This window comes from Zosterops lateralis (genome assembly GCF_965231275.1).
Source record: "Zosterops lateralis genome assembly, chromosome: 1".
NCBI lineage: Eukaryota > Metazoa > Chordata > Aves > Passeriformes > Zosteropidae > Zosterops > Zosterops lateralis.
This window is the reverse complement of record NC_139762.1, coordinates 26,188,680-26,212,616: the sequence shown is the minus strand read 5'-3', so window position 1 is coordinate 26,212,616 and position 23,937 is coordinate 26,188,680. Positions and strand designations below refer to the sequence as shown.

At 38.4% G+C, this 23,937-nt stretch overlaps 1 protein-coding gene across 2 annotated transcripts in view; it reads left to right on the top strand.

Annotated features, from left to right (window-relative positions):
* The window catches only part of SLC25A13 (solute carrier family 25 member 13), a 102,945-nt gene that overhangs the window by 35,210 nt on the left and 43,798 nt on the right, over positions 1-23,937 (top strand). For both annotated transcript variants that reach the window (XM_083881015.1, XM_083881016.1), the window contains exons 4-5: positions 1,821-1,936; positions 18,562-18,701. In XM_083881015.1, the coding sequence (XP_083737141.1) occupies positions 1,821-1,936; positions 18,562-18,701 (256 nt within the window). The remainder of the gene's footprint in view (positions 1-1,820; positions 1,937-18,561; positions 18,702-23,937) is intronic.

The window sequence follows — 23,937 nt, the reverse complement described above, 5'->3', positions numbered from 1 at the left end:
AAGGGAGGGGATTGTCCTGCTCTGCTCTGCACTAGGGCAGCCTCACCTTGAATATTGTGTGCAGCTTTGGGTGCCACAATATAAAAAAGACGTTAAACTGTTAGAGGGTGTCCAAAGGAAGGCGACAAAGATGGTGAAGGGCCTTGAGGGGAAGCTGTATGAGGAGTGTCTGAGGTCACTTGGTCTGTTCAGTCTGGAGGAGAGGAGGCTAAAGGGAGACTTCATTGTGGTTTCAACTTCCTCACAAGGAGAAGAGTGGCAAGTACTAAACCCCTTCACTCTTGTGACCAGTGTCTGTCAGAATTCAAGCAAACAGCATGAAACTGAGTTCAGGGAGGTTTAAGTTAGATATTAGGAAAAGATTTTTCACTCAGAGTGTGGTTGGGTACTGGGACAGGCTTCCCAGGGAAGTGGTCACAGCACCAAGCCTGTCTGAGTTCAGGAAGGACAGTCCGCTTATGTATGTGGTGTGACTCTTGGGGATGGTCCTGTGCAGGGCCAGGAGTTGGACTCCATGATCCTGATGGGCCCCTTCCAACTCGACATATTCTTTGAATACCCATAAAACAGGTGACTGGAAATTGCTGTATAGTCATGGGTCATCATAACTTGATGGAAAAAATATCCTTTCCAACTTAGGCAAACTCTTAGTTCTCCTCTGTTATTGCATACTGAGTAGAAGCTTTCATTAAATTGGCTGCAGTGTCACTTGGGATCATGTCCCAAGGATATAGTTAGTTTCTGTTAAAAATCCCCTGGGTTTATGTGTGTTGACATTGGACACACTGAATTTTGTGCTTTTAAGAAAAAATCCTTGTTCCTTAACTGCTGCCACATGAACCCATTAAAGCTATGTGCCTGCTACACTGACATAAAGCAGCCTGAGAGACAGCAATCTTAACTATCCCAGACTGCAAACAGGCCCTGCCACCACATATTTGAAGATGATTTTAAACTCTACAGCCTAGACATTAAAGAAGCAGCAAAACAGAAGAATAGTTGGCCTTTGCTTCTTTAAGAATAGGAGTTTGATTTCCATTTGAACTCTTGGTTGTGACGCAGAGAAATTAGAGTGTTCAAGGTCTTTGCTGTATCAAACCTACTGCTGGAAACAATGCCAAGTTGTCTAATTATGTATTTCTGCTTACGGACTAACGTCTGGAAGGACAACTCTGCTTTTATCTATGCCCTACTACTGTGCTAGCATATTAGGAAGCTGGCTGTAATGATGAATTTGAATAAACTGCTTTTGGGCTGAGGAAGAACATGCAGACTACTGACTGAAATTTGTGACTCAACATGCAGGACTGGAGGGCTGTGATGGATGACTAATAAGTTGCTAGCAAATGGATAACACATTCTGATCAGTTCCTTCTGAAGTGAGTGGCAGCATGTAGGTCTTGAATGGATTTGCTTTCCAAAAGTGCTAAGTACTGAGTCTTGAGGGAAGTTACTCATGTCTTTATTGGCTCTGTCTTGCCAGTGGAGGGAGGTAGGCTCCCCCAGAGGGCAGTTCAGTTAGACATTAAAGCTGAGGTGAGTAGCCATGCTGAGTGTTTTGCTTATTTTATGTTCTGTTGTGACTTGCCGAGAGGAATAATGCCTTGTTCAACAGACATTTCCGTTTAGTGATATAAAGACTTCCTGACAGCACTGGGGATAGGGCATTTTAGGATAAATTTTAATCCTGGCTGAATACATTTTGAACACATTTTGGTTATGGTCTTATTTCTTTTGTACAATCAATATTACATTGTATTTCAGTTTTCTGCAAGCAAGTTGGTTTCATAGTTTTTACTGTTTTTACCTTCATCCCTTAGGTTGATATCCTTTCAAGAGTTTGTGGCATTTGAATCAGTCCTGTGTGCTCCAGATGCATTGTTCATAGTAGCCTTTCAGCTGTTTGACAAGACTGGCAAAGGAGAAGTTACTTTTGGTAAGACATTCTTAAATGTGCATTCGTAATGTAAAAATCCCTATCTATGCTATACTCTGTTTCACCTGCTGTTACTGTAGGAGGCAGTGATTGGTAGCAGAACTACACTAATGCCAAGCAACTTTATGTCTGTACTTTTCTAATAATTTGTATGTGCACAGTATGAAGCCAAGGTAATTGTCATCATCATGGTTTTTCCTGGAGGACTGGTCACTTCTCTTTTTCTCTTTCCCAACATGCTTATGCACATCCAGACCAGCAGTGATAGATGGCTATAAGAAATGATTGTAAAACTGCAAGGAGGTTGCCAGAAGACCTGGGTGAATGTTTGGTTTGAAATCATTAACCTGAATTATTTTTTGTTTAAATTGGCTATATTCAAAGCTGGCTGACTATTAAGGCTTAAAACTGTATTCTGTGAGATTTTACAGTAATGAATTCATTATTGCATGCCTTCTGCCTTTCCCTCCCCCTTTAAAATTCAGCTGTACATTGGAAATGTGATGTTTGACTGATAATGAGATACACTCAGGCCAGTTTAAAGCTTGATTAAGAGGGTGTTTATTTCTAGATATCTGGAGATTGCTTTTGATATCTGTAGGTCTATGTCCCACCTGCCTAATAATAAGGTCCATTCAATCTGAAAGAAGGATTCAGAATTTAGCAGTTTGCACTAATTTCTGATATTGAGCTTGCACTTGAAAAAGTATGGGGAATTTTTTTGCTGGGTACCTATGCTGGATAAAGTTGCTGTTTCTAATCTACTACATTTGGACATGGTTATTCCTATATATCAATTTTGTTTGGTTGTTAAACAGTTCTAAGTAAATAGAAAATTTGATGACATTGAATCTTTGTCTTTCAAAATGTATGTTTTATACATCCATTGCTGTTTACTGGTATTTCCCACACGTCTTATGCTCAGTTAAAAAAACCCTTTTATTTCTATATGAATTAAAAACCATTGCTCGAGGCATCATTGTATCCCTTTTACCATCTCCAAAAGTCTATATTAGAAGTTGAGGCTGATGAGAAGACTTGCTGTCTCTTCTCGTGTCTATTTTGTTTTTTTATTATTTTGGTAGTGTGTTGAGGGTGTGACAGATGTGTTTTTTGTGTGCAGTATTTCTGAAGTTACTACAGATGCTAAAAGATTTTCAGAAAAAAAATTCTGCAGATCATAACCTTGGTGAAGGAAGTATTTTGTGCCTACCTAATGTTTTTGTGTATGTGTATGGACAGAGAAGCAGTGAGAGATGCCATGCTCTTAAAACAGGAGGGAATGCATATTTTACTAGGTTTTTCTTCCAGTGAAGGCAGAGTTCCTGGAATGCCTGTGATGTGCAGTTTCTTGTCTGCGTAAGAGCCCCCAGTTGCTTGGAGCACTCATTAATAATCTAGGAAGAACTGTATTCGTTTGATCTGAATGCTGAATCAGTCTGACTTAACTTTTTAACTCTTGGCATTCTTGTTCCTATTTTTCCTGCTGTCAAATGCTTCCCTTGGGGTTTGACACAGTGAGTCAAAGGATTTGTTTGGCATTTGAATTCCATTGAAGTCCTTCTAGTGATGAGAGAAAATCCCATGGCAGACTGTATTTAAGGTATTTGAAAGAGGAGACATGCCAACATTGGCAGAACCTCAGATAGCTTTTGTTTAATTCCTTCATCTCCCCTTTTGAAACTGTAGATGTATTTGTAACTTCTGTGTAGTACCTTGTGGCTACCACCCCAGCAAACGCCTGGGTGTCTCAATGTTGCGCATTATCAGTGGAAATGGTTGACCTTTAGACAGGGCTAGTTCCTTATTTTCTATCATGAAAAGAAAAAAAGAGTTTTATTTTTCCGCTATTATGAAAAAACCCCTAATATTTTCATAAATACATTATTAAAATACTGTTCTCTAACTTTGCCATTCAATGTCTCAGTCATGCATCTTTGAGGCTAATTATGAGATCTTTTTCCATTCACTTGAATGAGAGTGGTATCAAGTCCTTATCAAGGTTAGGAGACTTAAATAAGGGTTTTGTATACTGTGGAATTACAATGTGAAAGGAACAGAAGAATAGGGAAAGGATAATTTTTCAGTATACTGCTGTTAGATGTAGTATCTCAAGGCTCTGATTTTAAGTCTGTATCTCATTTTATTGTTGTAAAGAAACAGCATGGCTTATCTGTGCAGTCATTGTTTTTCTGTACACTAAAATGATGGTATAAATATTTTAGTTTATGCCAAGCAGAATAGTTACCAGCAGTGAATTTCACATTTTGTACCATGCAAATCCGTCCAACTCTTACTCTTTCACAGGTGCAATTGCCTTGGCATCTTTGTTAAAAAATTAATGAGCTTTATGCCAATGAACTTTTACACTGAATGTGAGATCCAGGCTGTGGATATTCAGAGAAATGTTCTGGGTAAAGAAGTTCCAGTTTAACACTTTGCACTTACTTTTCTTGAAAAATGCTGCACTCTTATGTTAGCTTCTGGGTTGGAAATGGATTTGCATTTTAGCCATATGTTGACGTCTCTACAATTTTAAATGTTTCATTTCTTTTGAGTTGGAAGTTAACTGTGCGTAGTTCTTTGACAGAGCTATTACCTATTTAGAAGGGCTGATGTGCAGGCTGTGTGGGTACATGGGGGGAGGGGGTGGGGTGGGAAGCATTTCTAGTTTATTGCTTTTTGAGGTGAATTAAACGGCCACTAGTAAATTAGTGGCTAGTAGCTGATTGAGACTACACCTGGCTGTTGCATCATGTTGTAGATTTACTTTCTGCTGAAGTGTCAAAGCTTCGACAGTTTGTAAGGAGTTAAAGCTCTCAGCAGGAAAGTGAGAGGAAGTTTAGCTGGCTTTTAAATTCGAGGCAAAGAGCAAACCATTGCTTCTTACTGTTGAGTGTTGACAGGCACATAAAAGCTGATAATGTAAGTCCAGGGGTTTAAGAGACTTAGTAGAGTTGCTTTTTTGTCGTATGACTGTATTTTAATGCCTCATTAAAGAAGCAGAGCCCTTTGAAATTCTTTACTGGATGGCATTTAAAAATGGTGAGATGGTTGGGTAAAAAAGTGTTTAAAAACTAAATCATTGTAACCTTTGTCTTTAATTTTGGATGGGTAAAATAAGTGATGGTACCTATCAGTTCTGAGCTGTGAATAACACAGCAGTGAAACCCAAGAACTGGAACTTTCCTTTTCTGATACTAGTTCTCACAAGCCCTAGTGAAGGGCAAAATAAGTGTTGTCCATGTTGATTTTGCTAAGAGACTAAGGAAAGACACAGTAAGAGCTGTGGTTGCCTGAGTCTGTGCTGCCAACCATTATTGAACTTGCTTTAAAGATTTTAATTCTGATTTGTATTAAAGTAGAATTACCCACCAGACAGAAATTCTTGCTCTTGTACTTAATGAAATGGAGCTGTGGTATATTGTGTGGTTTTATGGTTTTGGTTTTCTTTTTTAGAGGTCCTCTAATTCAATCTGAAGTTGTTTCAAAATGGATGCTGCGTTGTGCTGCTTAGAGAAATACAAGTATGCTGTAAAATGTCAGTTTTAATTAAAAAAAACCAACCAAACAATGATGAAATTGGGAACCCAGCCCCCAAATTTTTGTTCGTTAAGTGTAGCAGCTGCAGATTCAAACGTTGTATTTTGCTTTTATCTCTAAACAAGACTTTATTGGCATGCAGTCAACAACTATTGTGGGTCTCTTCTTCTGTTATTAATTATATCAGTACATTTCTTAGATAAACACATTAATTAAGGTTACATATTACTAAGTGCTCCTGTTTGGTGATACCTGATACTTGCATTGCCTGAATACTTGTTTGTAAACTTTCAAAAAGGACATAGCTCTTAAGAGATGTTTAAATAGCTCCACAGCTATTGTGATGAGCTTCAGAGTTTTTTCCTCTATGATAATGCTTTGATATTTTTTTTAGTATGCAAAAAATAATTACAAGAGTTTCATAGTCACTTTAATGACTAAAGAATTAGCTTCTGATTGTGTGACGTAGCTTTTGCTTTTGTTACAGAGGATTATATTTGTTTTATGCTTTACACTGTAATCACTGGTGTGACTTCTTAGGGAATCTGTAATTCTTTTTATTTCTTGCACAACACTTAGCCTAGTGATGCACAGCCTGGTGCACTGAGTACCATGTAAAGCAATGAAAAGCTAGATCTGAACCAACAAAATAAGTTGCTGTGGCTGTAAGCTTTGATCTCCTGATAATTTGCAGTATTTAGTATTTATCAGTGATACTTCTATTTCTGGTACAAATTGCCTTGAAACCAGTTGTAGCTAGTGATGCGTTAGCTTACACATCACAGCTTCACCTATACAGTGAAACATTTGCTGATTTATAAATGACAGCTGCCTAGATATGATGGATCCTGTGGTAACCTTACAGATGCAAAATCTCTGTAGTCTCTGATGTTTTTTGTTATTTGTACAGTATTGGATTTTGCACAAATAATTGCCAGTTTTAATTACAAGAGGATGTGAAGTAGATTTGTTAGTATATTTATTTCCTTCAAAACAATTTTTAAATCTTCTCAGACTGTTTTTTGAGAATTTCATTTCTAGACATATGTCAACTTGACAAGTTTTTTTTGTTTGTTTGTGGTTTTTTGTTTTGTTTTGTTTGTTTGTTTTTTTAAGTAAAATGTTATGTAACCAGGCAGACTTGGATGCAAGCATCTTAAGTAAAAGAGAGCCTGTTTGGATACAAAGTGAATCTGCGATTCTCAATATTAGGAGAAACTTTGTCCTGTTACACTGTTTGGTTTCATTTGGTCTAGAAAATGCAGCTGAGTTTTCTAAAGCATTCAGAACTGAAATTCAGTTTCAGTTTGTTCTTTGTTGTTGGTTTTGTTCTGTTGTTTTGTTGGGAATGGTAAGAGAATCATCAAATAATTCAGATTGGAAGGAACTGTGGCAGCCATATGGTTCAAACCATTGCAGTGCCACCATCAAGGGCATTTGCTTGAAGGGAAATACCTAATCAATGTTTTAGATAATCTCTGAGGCTGGAGACTCTACAGCTTCTATGAACAAGCATCTTCCAGTGTTTGATCACTATGAAACTAAATTCCTGAGGGCTGGTTGGGTTTGCCAGTGTTCCAGCTTGCATACATTGCCTCTTGTCCTTCTACTGTGCATCTCTTCTGTTTCCCCTTCACCTCTTGGGTAGCTGTAGACAGCAATGAGCACCTCCTTTAGATCTCTCATCTCCAGGCTAAGAAAACCCCATTCCATCAGCCTCTCTATACATACGACATGCATCATCCCCCAGCTGCCTTGTATGGAGAAAATAGAAGTGATATTCTATTTTTGTTAGCAGGTTGTGCTGTTGACCTTGGTGAAAGTGATCTGCTGGGTTTTTTTGTTTTTGTTTATTATTATTACTCAGGGCAAGAGGGGTAAATTTATTTTTTATGCCCACAGGGGGCCTAATGCTCTTCAAACTTGAGGTCTTAGAGGGCTGGCAGTTTGTTGCTAACTTCTCCTGAGGCCAGGAAAGGTAATAAAAAAATGTAAGGCTGTTGCCAGTGAACTGGAATTCTAGATAGCCACAGTTCAAGTAGAAATGTTTTTAAGGGATTTCTTAAAAGGTTTTAAGTAAGCAAATTATGTAATATTCCATGTGTAAATTCATGTTATTTCCCCTTATATACAGCTGCAACAGAAGAAGCGGGCAAATTTGAATCAAGAGTTTTATTTGCTGAGAGTGATGATACTTTCCTTGGAAAGAACCTTGGTGTTTTGTTTTGTTTTTTTTTTTTTTTCTTTTGTTTTGTGGTATTTATGGTATTTAGCACAGGTAACAGAGTGCGTGAGTATCTCAGTGAAAAATTAGGGCGAAGTTCAACAGAATGCTGTATGGATATGCCATGAGAAAGTGAACTAGTAGTTTTCAGAAGTGACAAGAGCACAAAAAAACAGAGCAGGGGGAAGGTAAGAGATAAAAAAGACAACTATTTCAGTAGATTTGTGAAGTTGAAGCTTATCATGGATCTTCTTGATTGGGAAGAATCATGAAGGCACAAGCATGTTCTGTGTGATAATATTTTCATTATTTTAAAATAATCTGTAATACTGCTCTGTCCTTATTGAAAAGTTTGGCTAGGGCAGTGAATTATGGTCAGTAGGTAGTGTCTCTCTCCTGAAAGAGAATGCATGCTGAACTGATTGGTACTGGACTTTATGGTTTGTTGGAGGCATTTTGGGGGATCTGTTTGGTTGTTGTCTTCTTTAAAGTCTACTTACAACATTTGATAGACATTTTTTTACCAATACTGGTCTACATCTCACCTCTGTGTACAACAGGTGCTGTGCAGCCTTTGTTGCTTCTTCCAGCCACAAAATGACCAATTTTAGTGAAAGACTCCAGCCTCCTGCTTCTCCTCCCTGCTGTGGCTGCATCTAAGGATGCTGGCACTCCACTGGGGCTGTTGGAGTCTTTGTTAATGCATGAGGGTGTGCTGAGTTAACCAATGCATTTTCTAAGAGCAGCTCAACAAGTATCATAAGCTTTTGCTTCTCGTTGATGGGCTCCAGATGTTGATATGTTATCTGAAGGTAAAAAAACGTGAGGGCATCCATTTTTTTTTTTTATACGTGGACCTTTATTGCACTTCTTTAATGATCAGCTTTTATTGCAAAAAGAATACCCTGAGTTTTGGAACTTTTTAAATTACATATGAGTCTTTTTTGAACAACTGGATGTAGATACATGGGAATATCAGATTGGCATGTGTATATTGTATGGTATCTTGTCAAAGATCTGAAGAACTGCTTGGAAGATGTTCCAGTTCAGTGGGTTAAAAATCCTCTTTTTTACAGAAGACCAACTATAGATTTGCACAATTGACTATAATGGCTCCAATTTTAAAAGATAGAGGTAACAGAGAGCACTTCCAGTTGGTGGGATAGTTCAAGAATACTACATGCTCAGATGGCTAAAATATGCTTTCTGCTGCTACTTCGCGCTACTTAAAAAGAAGAAAAATAGGTGCAGGAAAGGTGGGAACACACCAATTTGAGAGTCAATTTCAACTGTATGAGGTCGCTCTTTGGTTAACAGAGTAACTCTTTGGTAACCTGAGGGTCAACCATCTGTATATCCTGTTGGAAAAAAAAGCCCAACATGATTACAAGGCAGCACTTGGGGAGGCAGCAAAAGCTTCCACACCAGAACATACTTTAAACCATGTCAGGAGCAGTATATCACTTTAAGCTTGTTTTTTATTAAGATTTTTCCTCATCCCATTTTCAATCTGGCCTGGAGTTGCAGATTAGGAAGTAGAAACTTCATTGGGTTCTAAGAGCAAGAAAAGTGTTTTGCTATTACAGATTTTAATATGAAATTTCAGGTAGCAAAATACACATATTTTTGTGGTGTGTGTAATTTAGTTTTCTAAATTGGAAAATCTGCTGTTACCTAGCAGTTAATGACTATTTTTTCCTAACATTTGGAATTCAGGACCTGATTTGAGAAGCTGATAAAAGAAAACAAAACTGAGAATACATTGGAAGTGCTCAAAGTGAAAATTATGGTTTAGATAGGTTTGAGGGTAGATAATTAGACATTTTAATTGAACTAAAATAGTTTTATACTAATACAGTACTGTTGTGGGAGTATATTTTGTAGTGTGTTTGAAATTGAAGTATTTAAGTGAGGGGAAATGTATGTTAATGCTTTTCAAGAAAGTACTTTTTAAAAAAATATCATCTATCTGAGCAAAATAGCTTTTAAAGACATAGAGCTCTCAAATCTATGCTGGAAAGCGAACAGTAAAGCTCAGGATTATTTCTTTGAGCCAGGAGTTTGTTTTTATAACTTTGGTTGGTATATTAAATTGCTGTAGGAAACAAAGATGTGAATTCTGAAGTAAAATTTTTATTGCTGGACAACTTCAGTGAAATTAGCCCCTGCCAGTGTTAAAAAAAACCAAAGGTGTTGATTCAGTCTGGATTCTGAAAGTCCTGTGTTTTTACATCGCCATGATAGGGATAACAGAAATTAGTCCAAATGATGATTTCATTTGCCCACATGGGGCATTGAATTTGATATTCAGGTTTGGTTAAACACAAGCAACACTCCCTTATGTCAAATAGCAAAATTCAGCACTAGTCCACAGTTGAGTAGTTCAAAGTAATTAAATTGTTTGAAATGACATTTTCCATTCTTTGAGTTAAATTTTGTTTTTGGGAATTTTCTCTGGGTTAGGAAGAACTAGTCTTGTGAAAAAATGAACACACAAAGTTATCAAAAGAAGTGAATTCTAGGGGTTTTCAGGTGTTTGCATACAAGTATATATGTGTGACCATATTTTTCAGGTGCAGGTGAAACTGATCTTAGTTTAAATGGATCAGGTGCACTAAGGCAGGGTTTTGCACTCTTTTGAATGAATAATTTCTACAATGGTAGTGATACCACATGATAGAGAACAGATAAATTGCACTGACCTGAGCTGCTTTTTTCAAACTATCCTCCTCCTTTCTGAGTAGTGTTATACACTCACATTATCTTCAAATTATGTGCTCCATTTCTACTCTGCTAGCTTCACTTTGAGTATTCTACTACTTTCTTTGTAATATTTTAAAGAAGAAGTGACCTAATTAATTTTTTTTTAATTCACAATTGCAAAAAAGGTTATGTTCTGTGTTTTGTGAGGAACTAAGAGGAAATGAAAATACAGCATTAGTTTATTATTTCAGGGCTCCTAACCTATGGAAAAAGGTGGGTGTGACAGCCCTTCCTGCTCTTAATGCTTTATTGAGGGAAGTTGGAGGGGTGAGTACCTTTCCTTCACTGTCCTTAGTAATGAAACTACGCCAATGTGTTATTCAATTTACTGCATGGCCATCATAAAACTATTTGAGCTATTTCCTCAGCAGGGAGATGAAGAAGGTGATTGTAATGCTTGTAACTTCCAGAGTGTTGTTCCTCTTCTACATAAATAGGGATAAATGGAAAACCCAGCCAAGTACCTGGAGTACCTGTCATTCCACATCTTATCTGAACAGACGTGATGTTGACATACTTTTTCCAGAATAAAAGTCATCATTATCAAGGATGGAAATGAATTCTAAGTAGCTGTGAATTTGAAGTTCACAACAGTAAATAAAAAACAATGAAAACAAAACAAAAACAAACAAAACCCACACAAAACAAACAAACAAACAAACCCAAAATAAAACCACCAAAAAACTGAAAACAAATCACCAAACAAAAATAAGCCAACCCAAATCCTGGATAAATCCCAACATTTCCAGTAAAACAAGATAATACATAGAGTTATTACTTGATTATTTCTGGCATACATATATATAAATATACATGTATGTACCTGTCTCTGTACACATATGCTTTTACGCAAGTTTTTTGCTCTTCCAAAATGTCATAAGTAAAGCAAGCCTGGCAGAAGGCCGGCTTGGCAGAACAAGGATCTGCTTTGACCTAAGGCAAAACCAGATGTATATCCAGTGCATTATACAGAGAAAATTCATGTCACACAAGCTCAACTGGAATTGAAGCTGGCTAAAAATGTGAGGGACAAGAAAAAATATTTTTAAAATATGCTAGTAGCAAAACACAGTCCAGAAATAACATTGTCTCATTACATGTTGAGAATGGTCACCTCACAAACAGGGACATGGATAAGGCAGAGATGTTTAACAGTTGCTTTGCTGTTGTCTTCAACGTGGATGATTGGCTAAGGGGGTTGCAGTGCCCTGAGCTGAAGAGCCATAGGACCAGAGGGAATGGCATGAAACTGTATCAGGAGACATTTAGGTTAGATAATGGACAAAGGTTCGTCACCCAGAGGGTGGTTGGACACTGGATTTGGCTCCGCAGGGAAGTGGTCATGGCATCAAGCCTGACAGAGTTCCAGAAGCGTTTGAACAATGTTCTCAGGCTTGTGGTGTGATTCTTGGGGGTTGCTCTGTGCAGGGCCAGGAGATGGACTTCAGTGATCATTGTGAGTCCCATCCAACTCAGGATATTCTACTATTCTGTAATTTTTCTGTTTCCAGGAGCAGCAGGAGCTGGCTGTTCCATCAGACTGACAACCCCAATGTGAATGAGGGTGCCAAGAGACTGGTTCCTGGGCACAGCTCTCGCTGACAAGGGGTGCAGTCCCATGCTACTTGAGCATGGACAGAAAAGCAGGTCTGGTGACAGTGACCAGGGGTCAGCCAGACGTGTCCATAGGGATGAAGCAGGTCTAAGATAAGGTTGGGAAGTTAAATCAGAGGGTTCTGGTCTCTGAGATGTAGGCATCCCTACAGCAAACCTCATCAAGAGAGTTTAAGACCTGAAATGAGGCTTCTTCCAGCTCTTCCTCCTGCAGTGTTATGCCTGGACCCATATACCTCATGCTTGTGCATGAGGAAGAAGTTGCAGAACATGGTGGTGTACTCAGGATCATGAAGCTTATGGAAAATGTGGAATTGTTTCAAGTGGTCAGTGAGAACCAAAGCCTGTGGAAATGATTCTGTCCGCATCTCCTCTGAACTTGAGGTCGGGTGGTTGGTAAGGTGCTGGGGTTTCCTAGTCATGATATTGAAACAGCTACTCTCATCAAAGCAAAATCGTTTTCTTCTTTGCAGGAGGTAGGTAGTTCGTGTTCTTTACCAAAGTTGCTATTATAAATATCATCAGGATAATATCATTTTTTCTCAAGGCCCAAGGCTTTGGTACACATTTTCTCTACTATGTTCAAATAATTTATTTGTGTAAAGGAATAAGATATATAAAATGTATAGATTTTATAGAAAATAGAGCTGAGGATGACAGGTTTTCTGCAAAAATGTTGTGACTATTTTGTAAGATCAATGAATTTTTGTAGATGATCATGAAATTTTTGAGATTCTGTTGAGACTGTGTTAACTGGGTTTAATGATGACAGCACATGAAAAATATATTTGCAAAATACATTTGAAAAATATACTTGCAAAATAAATAGTTTGAAAGAATTTCAGATTAATATGTCAGATATTTATGGACTATACCCAGTAAAGATTTTAGTAGCGTGTTCTGTTAAGTGACTTTCCTTACATACAAAATACAGTAGCAATAATGACTTTCAGAGTTTTCCTTTTAAAATCTAAAATCTATAAATCCAAATTTCACTGGAGAATATTGGTGGTCCTTGTTGTATCAAGAGTGTCTGTAGTTATTCCAAAGCGTGCTTTATTTCTATTTTACTTCTTAATCACAGGAAATGGAATGTCATAAGAATGAAAATGGAATGGAGTCACAGGAGTGAAAATGTGAATGCAGCATGCTTGTTTGTGCAATAAGCATTTAAACATACGCATCAGTACACTGCAGAGAAGAAGGCCCCCAGGACTTAAAGGACCAAAATCCCCCACTGTAAATCAGCAGGCAGATCACCTGGAGGGAAAATAAAACAACTCTTTCATGCAGTGATCAGAAACGAATGGCAAGGTAGCTATTTTTTTAGTTAGAGATTGTGGAGGGACAAACAATTATTTGTTTCAGAACCTTGCAATTTAAAATTGAGTTGCAAAGTTGAATTTTTTGAAAGATTGATAAAGTGACAGCATGAATTTCTGAAAATGAGTGTTTAAAATCTTCAACCTGTTGTTTGTTTTGCTTTCTGACAGCTCTGGTTTCAACAATGCAAACACACAAATGGTTGTATCTTTTGCTAGCTTTAGATTGATTTTGTGCTGTTATGGCTCTTGACATTGAAACATTAACATTTTGCTTTTTTAAAACTAAAGCAATTAAACAGTGTTCTGAACTGGATTTTTAAGCTTCCAGTTATCAGATAATTTGATAAAATACTTGTTTAGGATCAAATCACATTTGTCCATTTCTGTTGGAGATATTCGCAGAATCACTGATTGGGTCCTGTTGGAAGGGACCACAGAGGGTCATCTGGTTCAGCCTTCCTGCTCAAGCAGAGTCATCCTAGACCACATGGCACAGGATTGTGTCCAGATGGTTTTTGAGTATCTCTTGTGAAGGAGACGACACAGCCTCTCTGGGCAATCTGCTTCAGTGCTCAGACACCCACACAGTAAAGGAGTTCTTCCTCATGTTCAGGTGGAACTTCCTGATTAAAACTGGGCCCAATATTGAACCTTAGGGAACACCACTAGTGACAGGCCTCCAAATACATGCTGTGCCACTGATTATGACCCTCTGGGATTTCAAAGTTCCCTTACCCTGACATCCTGAATCAGAAATTCATGAGGGGCCATTCAAACCTCATCTGGCCATGGCCCTGAGCAACCTCTTCTGGTTGGACTTTCTTTGACTGGTAGCTGGGCTCCATGAAATCCAGATGTCCTTTCCATTACAAATTATTCTGTAGCTCTGAAATAGATTCCTTTTTTAAAAAGTCTAAACAGACATAATAACTCTTGGCTACTGAAGCACACCTCAGCTTCCCTGTGTTTAGCTAAGTGACTTGTGGGTAGCTGTAGAACTTCCAATTGCAGGTTTAATGCAAAACTGCATTTTTTTCATTGTCTATTTTTTTATTTTAATACTAGGCTTAGATGATTAGAAGATGGCACTGTGAGAACTGAACAATAACTTGGAGTGAGTTCTGGTACATAATTGGATATCTTTTGATGGTTAAATCACAAGCTAAGACACTTCAAATTTTTTGTGTAGTGTGAATGGCTGTTAACGTCTGAATTGGGCAGTCTGCCTACAGATGAGACTTGAGTCAGTGATGTGGTAGATGAATGGATAACGAGACCTAGTGAAGGAAGAGGAAGAAGATTGTTCACTAGGCGCCTAGGAGTGTGTGTACCATAAATGGTTGCAAAAAGGAAGATGGGATATGTGTAAAAAGGCAGTGGCAAAGGTGATACCATGTCTCATGCCATCAAAGAATCAGTAGAAGCACAGTAGGCAATCTTCCAATCAGTAGCTGCCTACACTATATCATCCAACATGCATTTTGTCCGAAAAGCATCTGGTAGTAGTTGCCAAGTTATAGTGACATCAATATACAGTATGATTGTGAAAATATCAAGTTGTGTGGGTTCTCTGACCATATCTACACTAATATGGTAGTCTGTGTTTTCCAGGTCATAGGAAAAATTAAGTGCACATCTTTAACTTGGACTGTTTAGAGTGGTACTTGTACTTACATGAACTTCTGAGACACACTTGTAGTCTTTAATCTCTAAAACAGACAAGAGAATGCGAATGGTCTGGATAGAGACCTTATTATATTCCTAATTGGCTTCATGAGGTTTTCACTTTCATTGCTATATGTTCCTTTACCTTTTGTAATGCCAATAATTAAACATTATATCTAGTCTGAAGTTACCATTCTTTTCACTTGACTGTTTGAACATGTGTTAGTAGTGTGCCCTTGCAGCCCAGAAAGCCAAACGTGTCCTGGGCTGCACCAAAAGCAGCATGGCCACCAGGGTGAGGGAGGGGATTCTGCCCTGCTCTGGTAAGACCCCACCTGGAGTGCTGCATCCAGCTCTGGGGTCCCCAGCACAGAAAGGACATTGACCTGTCAGAGCAAGTCCAGAAGAGAAAACCCATGATTAAAGGGATGGAGCACCTCTCCTCTGATGAAAAGTGGAGAGAATTTGTATTGTCCAGCCTGAAGAAGAGAAGGCTTTGGGGTGACCTTATTGCAGCCTTCCAGTACCTAAAGGGAACTCACAAGATAGGACAAAGGGGAACGGTTTTAAACTGAAAGAGAGTAGGTTTAAGTTAGATGTATGGCAGAAATTCTTTACTGTGATGGTGGTGAGACACCGTCTCACCAGAGGCATCTTGCCCAGAGAAGTTGTAGATGCCTCATCTCTGAATTATTTCAAAGTTGGATGAGGCTGTGAGACACATGATCTAGTGAAGGGTGTCCCTGCCCATGGCAGGGCAGTTGAAGGTAGATGATCTTTAAGGTCTCTTTCAACCCAAGCCATTCTATGATTGTATATTTCATTTTCTTGAGATGGAATTTTAATTTGGGCTCTAGCCAAGGAGAGTTTATAGGACACAGAGCTGGGGTAACAGGATACATTGTTCCTTCAAGACAGCTAATGTATGATAATAAATTAAAATAAAATTACAGGGGCATAGTCAAAGGAGACTGCAGCTTTCATATGTTAACAATTTGAAGTAAGAATTGTGTGGAGCCTTGCCTCATCAAAACAAATTTCAGACTCATGTTGTACTAGCTAAGTTTCTGCTATCTCTTACCTTGCATCAGGTAAGAATGCATCTTTTTTCTCTGACAAATGCAAGTCTGGAGTCCAGTCAAACATAGCTTTTGGTAAATTATGAATTTTTCCTAATCTCATCCACATAGTATCAGTGGCTTGTTCTGGGGAAATTCTGGATGTGGGATGAGAGGGAGAGAGGAAGCAGATGAACATCTGATTTCTCTGTGAATGTCTTTATTTCTCTGGAAAAGCAGTGGTCACTGCAAGAAAGAGACAACCTTTATTTTGTCTTGTATGCAGGCAAGACAGGCTGTCTTTTTCATGCCAGTTGCCTTCTTTGAAGAAAGTCTGGCAGAAAGCAGGAACTTTACAAATGTGATCTCCAGTGACATGTGGCAAGGTGCCTTGAGCTGTGTCAGTAGGAAGCACTCTAAATGAAAGACTTCAAGTAGAGGGATAGGACCTCACCCTGAACCAATATACTTTCCCACTGCCTTGAGAGCAGAATTTTGCCCCTGGAGAATGCTGGCAGACAAGATCCAAGCTGGCTGTGATGGAGCTTAAGACATGAATGAACAATGGGGCTGTCCTGGGGGCATTGACTTTGCTTGGAGAAAATTCTCAAAAGACATTAGGACTTGGAGTTACTCATTTTATGAATTTGAGGTTAACTGGGGTTAGTCTTTCTGTTTGTAAGTTAAATCCAACTTGCTCTTTCACTACAGATTTCCTGGGATCAGGGGGTGCTGTTTTTAAAGATGAAACAACAGACTGGGTTATGAGATGGGAAGAGGCTGAAGTTTCATTTCTGCTCTTTCTGTGAAGCCTTCTTGCTTTAGAACAAGCTGTTCTTGTAGATAATACCATCTGCAGGGCTTCTGGATCAGTGCAGCAGGACACCTGCCCCTTTCATCTCTTTGTGACTGTTTTTTTCTGTGTCTTTATTCTTCATTTACTTGGTCTCTTCCTGACATCTTCCTTGCTCTCAGCTGTGCTACTTCACTCTCACTTTTTCCTGCTTCCTTGCCTAAAAGAGGGTATTCCACTCTGGTTGGATTTCCCCAAGTCAGCAGAGCTGCTCTACCAGCCTGGCATGGACTGAACCAGAAGCCAGAACTCAACATCCACAGGAGACACAACCATATCACCCCAAGGAGTCAGCTCTCACCTTTGCTTGTGGCACTGGAATGAGCTGGAAAGTGGCTCCTGGTCCTGCCTGGCAGGCAGAGGCTGGCTCCAGTGGGGTGACTCCCAGCTTGTTCTGAATACAGGCAAGCACTAAGCTGTGCTGATTTCCTCAACCCCAGGCACCAGCCATGCTTGAGAACTGGTTTACAGCTCTGCTGCTCACAGAGACAGACAGGAGCTCGTGGTTTGGACTCCTGGTCTTTCTTCCACAAAGCGTGAAGGGAGCAGACCAGCTCCTGGCCCAGCCTGTGGGTAGGGAGTGACTCCTGGGAACCATCTCTCCATGCTCACAGGAACTCGCAGGAGACAAGAACTGGCTCCTGGCTCGAGTTGCTGGAAGAGTCATACAGCAATTAGGAAGGCATATAACAGCTGGGAACCTCTGGCCTTGAGCTTGTATTCAGAGGATATCTTTGCCCTATTTTTTTGGCTGAGACAAAACTCTCACATTGAAGTGGGCTCTGTCCTTTGAGACAAGTACTTGCCCAGATCTCATTGCTGCTTTCATTACTTACGGTATTTGCTATCTAGTTGCAGAAACATATGGTCCTTACTACTGATTGTGAATAAAATAGTTGCTTCTTCATGAAAACTACTGTGTATTACCAGTCTGCCAAGTGTGTAGTAAACTGTTGCCCAGTTGTGACTACTAAATATGAAGCTTTTTTTGAAGTGTGATCATACTTGTCACACTGCCCTCCTCCCTGTAGATTTAGGTTTAAAATCTGCATAGTGCTGGTTTTTATTCCTGCCTTCCATGTCCCTCCCATCCCCTGTCCTGCTTGTTAGGGCTCCATAAGTAACTCCAGAAAAGTGGATCTTGGAATGATGGTATTTTTGTGGTTGATTTGTTTGAATGTGGAGAACTCTGGGAAAAATTCAAAAGCGTGAATTATAGTGACACAAAACTTTCATTGTTAGCAACTTGAAAAGATTATGCTGAAAATAAGTTAGCTTTAGTCATGTTTTTGTAAATTGTCTTTTAATCTTCCCTTCTTTGAAATTGAAACTTGAAATATCTGAGTTTCTTTTAGTTAAATGCTGTGCATTTAAACTTCACAAATAAAAATATTTTTCAGGCACTATTTGTGAGGGTGATGATTTAAATAAACAAAAAATATTAGGTTTGTTTTACAATATGTTACTAATTTATATGAACAGTATTACTTTCCTGTTATAAGATATTGTATTTGTTTATATGTTTGTTTCTATTGTTATTTTATTTTATTACTAAATGAACATTTTTCTTTTCTTCCCAGAGGATGCTAAACAAGTTTTTGGCCAGACCACGATTCATCAGCACATTCCTTTTAACTGGAATTCGGAGTTCGTACAGCTGCATTTTGGAAAGGATAGAAAAAGACACCTAACATATCCAGAGTTCACTCAGTTTTTACTGGTGGGTCTAATACAGTATGGTTTGTCAAGAGCAATAAGAAGGATGCACGAATCAAAATATTTGCAAACTTGCCAAATACCATGCTGGTAGCAAAGTTGAAATATGTACCAAGTGTAGGCTTTTACACTCAGAGTGCTGGACTTGTATAGTATGTTGATAAATAGGATATGCTGTTGGAAAAACTGCTGATTCAGGCTACCTGGGTTTTTTTTTTCCTTTTCCTTTGTTTTTGCACCTGTATGCAGAAGGTGATTTTTTTTCTACACTGTTGAGTAGACATAGACATGAAATTAAAAACCTAGACTTAAATGTTGAAAATCTCCTGTATTTTTAAATCTACAAATCAAAGAATGTTAAATAACAGTATTGAACATTTGGACTCAACTTGCCAGACTCATATTAAGAAATACTTCTGTCTGTAAACAGGATGTTTACCAAACATATTTAATTCAGACCTGATATCCAGTAATATTTGTTACAAGCCATTTCCACACACTTTAATTTTGATCTGTTTTGAATTAAGCTTATCTTAGAGAGGGAAAATTTGCTTGTAGCCTGTAAAGAATAAAATACTACTTTTTGCAAGGAATTCTTGGCTATTCAAACTTTTGGGTACTTTGTTACAGGAAGTAAAATATGCTAATAAAAAAAAATAAAACTATTATCTGTATTTCATCAGTACTGTTAAAAATAATCTTCAGTAGGAAAAGAGAAGAAACACATGAGTTTCTTATTTGTATTCCTCCTGAATACTTAATGCCTGTATTAGTATTTACACTAGAGATTTTTAAAATGGGAACCTGCTTCAAGACTGCAAGGTTTCTTTTTTTCTTGTTTACACAAGTATGTTAGTTCACAGTAGGAGGTGGTATCATTTTGATGAGGAATAATTAAGATAATGCTATTGAGACAAATGTTTCAAATTGACTTTGTAGAACAGAGCCTAATTAACTTTGTGAAGAGGATGTCAGGTATCACATGATTCAATCATATTCCCTTAGGCTTTGTATTGACTATTGTAACTCCTAAGTAGCTAAGACATAAACCAGTTTTGTGACAGAAATAGGAATCAGAACCTCTTTTGAATGAAAAAGCAAATGTGCTATTTGATTCGGAAAAAATGCCTCTGGCAATGTGTTCTGGTATCTCCTTCCAACTACAGAATAAGCCTCAGAAATGTATCCTGGTTTTGGTAGTTTAAAGTCACAGTTTTAACAAAGTACCAGTCCTGTTTGCCTCATCTGTCTGTTTGCTTGGAGATCTGAGGAAAACCTGTAGAAAAACTCAGAATAAAAATATGACACTTTTTCACCATTAAAAAAAAAAAAAAGCATGTGTGTAAGAGTTGTTGATAGAGGTTAAGAGAGGTTAGAACCATCGACCTAAAAGAGCTTGTAATGTTAAGACTAGATATTTGGAATATTTGAGTCCTTTTTTGGGTTCCTTTGTGTGTTTAATTTGAATTAGGGAAAGCAAGCACTGAGGCAGGAGTTTTCTAACTTTGGAGATTAGTCCTAACTATTAGGACTCATCTTGGTAGGGATGTTCCTCTTATCTGAAAGGACTTTTCTTGGATGGGATGATACTGTGGGGATAATTGGTTATGTTGGAAGATGTCAGTGGTCCTAATGGACCAACCAGCCATTTTGGTCCTGATCCATATAGGTCAGAAGCATGGGAGGAAGAGCATAAACCAGGAGAATAAGGATGACAATTCTGGGTGTCTCTGGAGAGGTGAGATGCACTCAGGAAAAGTTCTAATTCTGCTAATGAAGATCCTGTCAACATTAATGCAGGAAGCAAGGATTTTCAAATAAATTAATTGTCCTAAGACTGCTGAAGCTGCCTGTTACCAGTACAATCTATTAGGATGCCCAGTCAGTCACAGTAATTGGGTACATCTGTTTACCCACTTTCTAGAACTGTAAATCCTTGAATCACCTAAGTTTCCCTGCTGATTCTTGCCTTGCAGCATTGTATTACAGATGCTGAAGTTTGGGCACAGAAAGGGCTCTCGGCACAAAGTGGAGAGTTACTGTTCACAGACATGGAAATCTTCCTTTAAGCTCTGTAACCTTTAGAACACAGCCTTTCCTTTTGACATTCTGCCTGTGCATGAGTCAGTCCTTTTGGTCTGATGTCTCGACCTTAGACCTTAGACAGCAGGAGACCACAGTGGATACCAAATTACCTTTCTGCATTCCTGATGTGTGAATGCACTTTACATTGCACTTAACGTGGACCAGATGGTTCTGTAAGGCGCTTCAGGTACTGCTTTGTAAGTACAATGCAATTTGCAACTTCTAATGGAATAATCTAGCTAGATTCAAATTCTTTTACATTGAATCCTATTATATCACATAAACTTGTTCCATGGTCATTATTTGTTGCAGCATTTGGACTAATCATCACTTCTGACAAAGCTCAAGGTAGTTGGAAAATAACATTAGTATATTTTATCCATGCACAAGATGGATCTCTTGTGGCTTTAAATATTAAGTGTTTATATAGGATTCTGAGTATTTATATCCTGCCAGCACTTTTTCTGTCTGCAATAACACAGATGCCTGAAAGTATAGCCTCCAGACTCCTTGGCTCTAATACAGTTAACAATCTATTTGCATCAACCTAGAGCACAAGGTGTGTTGTTTTACCCTGCTCATTTACTAGCTTAAAATTAGCTCATCTAGCTATGCTGTGTATCCATCATATTTATCTGTTTGGATATGGTCATGTTACATCATCACTTAAGTGGCAAGTCTGCCTTATGAAGAGCAGCATCAGTCCCTTTCTCAGCATGTAAAATCTATTCCACACAATGAATTTTAACATATGCTTATATGTGGGCCTGGTAAAACCATTTTTGCATTGTCTGGGAATTTATTTATGCCCCGAATATTAGTTGATGAAGCAGTGCTCTCCATAATTGAACCTTGGGATCTACTCCAGTGGCAAAGATTGTGTTGTATCTGATTACTTGTAGATCCACTGGGATGGAATGCAAACATAAATTTCTAAATGGAAGGCAAGGAAGCTTTTAATGAGCTGTAAGTGAAAGCTGGGGTAAAATCTCTAAATAGGAAATAATTTCATTAGAATTCTGGTGCCAGCATGCCTGCCATGATGTACAAATTAATTTTTCACGAAGTCTTATGCTACCTGGGGGAATTCTGGACTACCAGCATCAAGGAAGGTGCTTGTTTTATATGTGGATCTAAGTATAGTTGGAGAAGATTCTTTAGGCTGTGTAATTTGTATTGCAAAGTAATGAGGATTATATTTCTTTAAACCTTAGTTTGTCTAGGTAAAAAAATATGGGGCTGAAATACAATTTATAAATAAAGTAATAAAATTATTGCAAGTCAGATACCATCTGAAGACTACAGCTTTGCTTTATTGTTTTTCAGGGTTTTTTTAGGTGATATTTTTTATATTAGTTGCATATACACAACATATGTTACAAACATCTCATAAATAATTTTCTGATAAATTGTCAGCTACTGAGCTCATTTTGAAACATAGTTATGCTGTGAGTTGTCTCAGCTTTCAGGCATGGAGGCTTAGGGAATGCATAGCCTTTCTTTTGAGGTAAACACTTTAAGAAGTTTATTGCATTGATATGCACTGTGCAGCAATTAGAAAAGCGACATATGTCTGGTTTGTTTGTGACAGACTTTATAGGTCTGTCTGGAATTTAGTTCTGAGATTGTTTGTTACCATGTGATTGTCTGCATGTTCTCGTGTGCCATACTGCTGCCATCCGTGGTCATGGTTTGGGAATGTCATGTGGCTGAAGATCCTTGTGCTTCTTTCTTGGTGTAACTCAAAAATGTGTAGCACTGTTCAAAATAATTGTAGCCTAAAAAGTCTCTACCTTTCTGGAGTCAGTCTTCTTTATGTGCAGTATGCATAGACCATTTTGAACTGGAACTTAGTTTCTGGACTAAGGAGGAGGTGTGAATAGGGAGTTTCAGAAGACTGGCATCATCCCATTCACAATTTTGTCTTGCTGTCTATCTACAGCTAAATGGCTCTTTTCTGGCTGACAAGAAGATGGGTAAATGGCAGCACCAAGACCTTTACAATGTGTTTAACCAAATGGGATAATTCTCTCCAATGCGTTCCAGTTTACCAAGAAAATTGGAAAGAATCATGTTAGCAAGGAGAGGATGGGGTGTTTTGGCTTGTTCTCAACTATAGTACTAGCAGTCTTTTTGTAGTTAGCTGGGTGATGACAAGAAACATGCATTTGATGCACCTCTTTGGAGCATGAGCCCTGCTTTGTTCTGTGACTAAGACATCAGTGTCAGCCAAGGTCACACCAATGGCATAATACCTCCAGACTCACTGATGAGGGTACACAGACAGGAACAGATTGGACTTCTGCAAGTGGTGTCCAGGTTTTTTTACTGCATTTTAGTGCTGGATTCTGCCAACAAAACACTGCCAGCAGTTTCAGTAGTTAAAACGTATTGAATGAGGGAAGGAGGAAAAAGCAACATTCACTGTTTCCCACGTAGTCCTTCTGCTAAATACAATTTATGTTTTCTTTGGTGGTGCTTCCATTTTTGTTCATTTGTTCATACATTTCTACCTGCTAGGTGATGAGTATTTAGGATACAAGCTTCATTATACTTAACTCGTCTGCAGAGCTCTCTGCCTTCCAAATAGTTACTTGCCTCAAGCTGATGAACTCTTTTTGTGTTTTTGTGCTCATTTCACTATAAACCTTCCAAAATTGCTTCCTTCTAAATTTCTGTTGAAATTATGGTCTCAATTGGAGTGCAGTAAGAACTTGCATGGCTGCATCCAGCCAGAGTGAGTATTTCTGCTGAATTGTAACACTTCAACTTAGGTATCTGTAATGTAAAGAAACTGTGGCTGAACTGAAATTGTACCACTTCAAATTATAACCCCCATGAGCGTTTCCCATCAAAAGAAGAAATTTCAGATTAATCTGTCTTCCCTCCCCCACCCCTTTCCTCCCTCTGCTAAATGTATTAGGAGGTTTTTGTCATACAGGGCACAGTGCTGTAATTAGAAATTATGACCAAAATTGGTGAAGTCAGAAGGCCGAAATAAAAAGACAAGCACAGTTTGAGTGGCAGCATGAACTGAGTGAATAGAAGGAGGGAGAGATGGCATCTGCAGGCCTCTTGCAGGTCTGATCCTACTCCATCTGAATTTGCCCTTCACCCTTTATTCTTCTTGAACGCTGCAGTGAGACAAATATCAA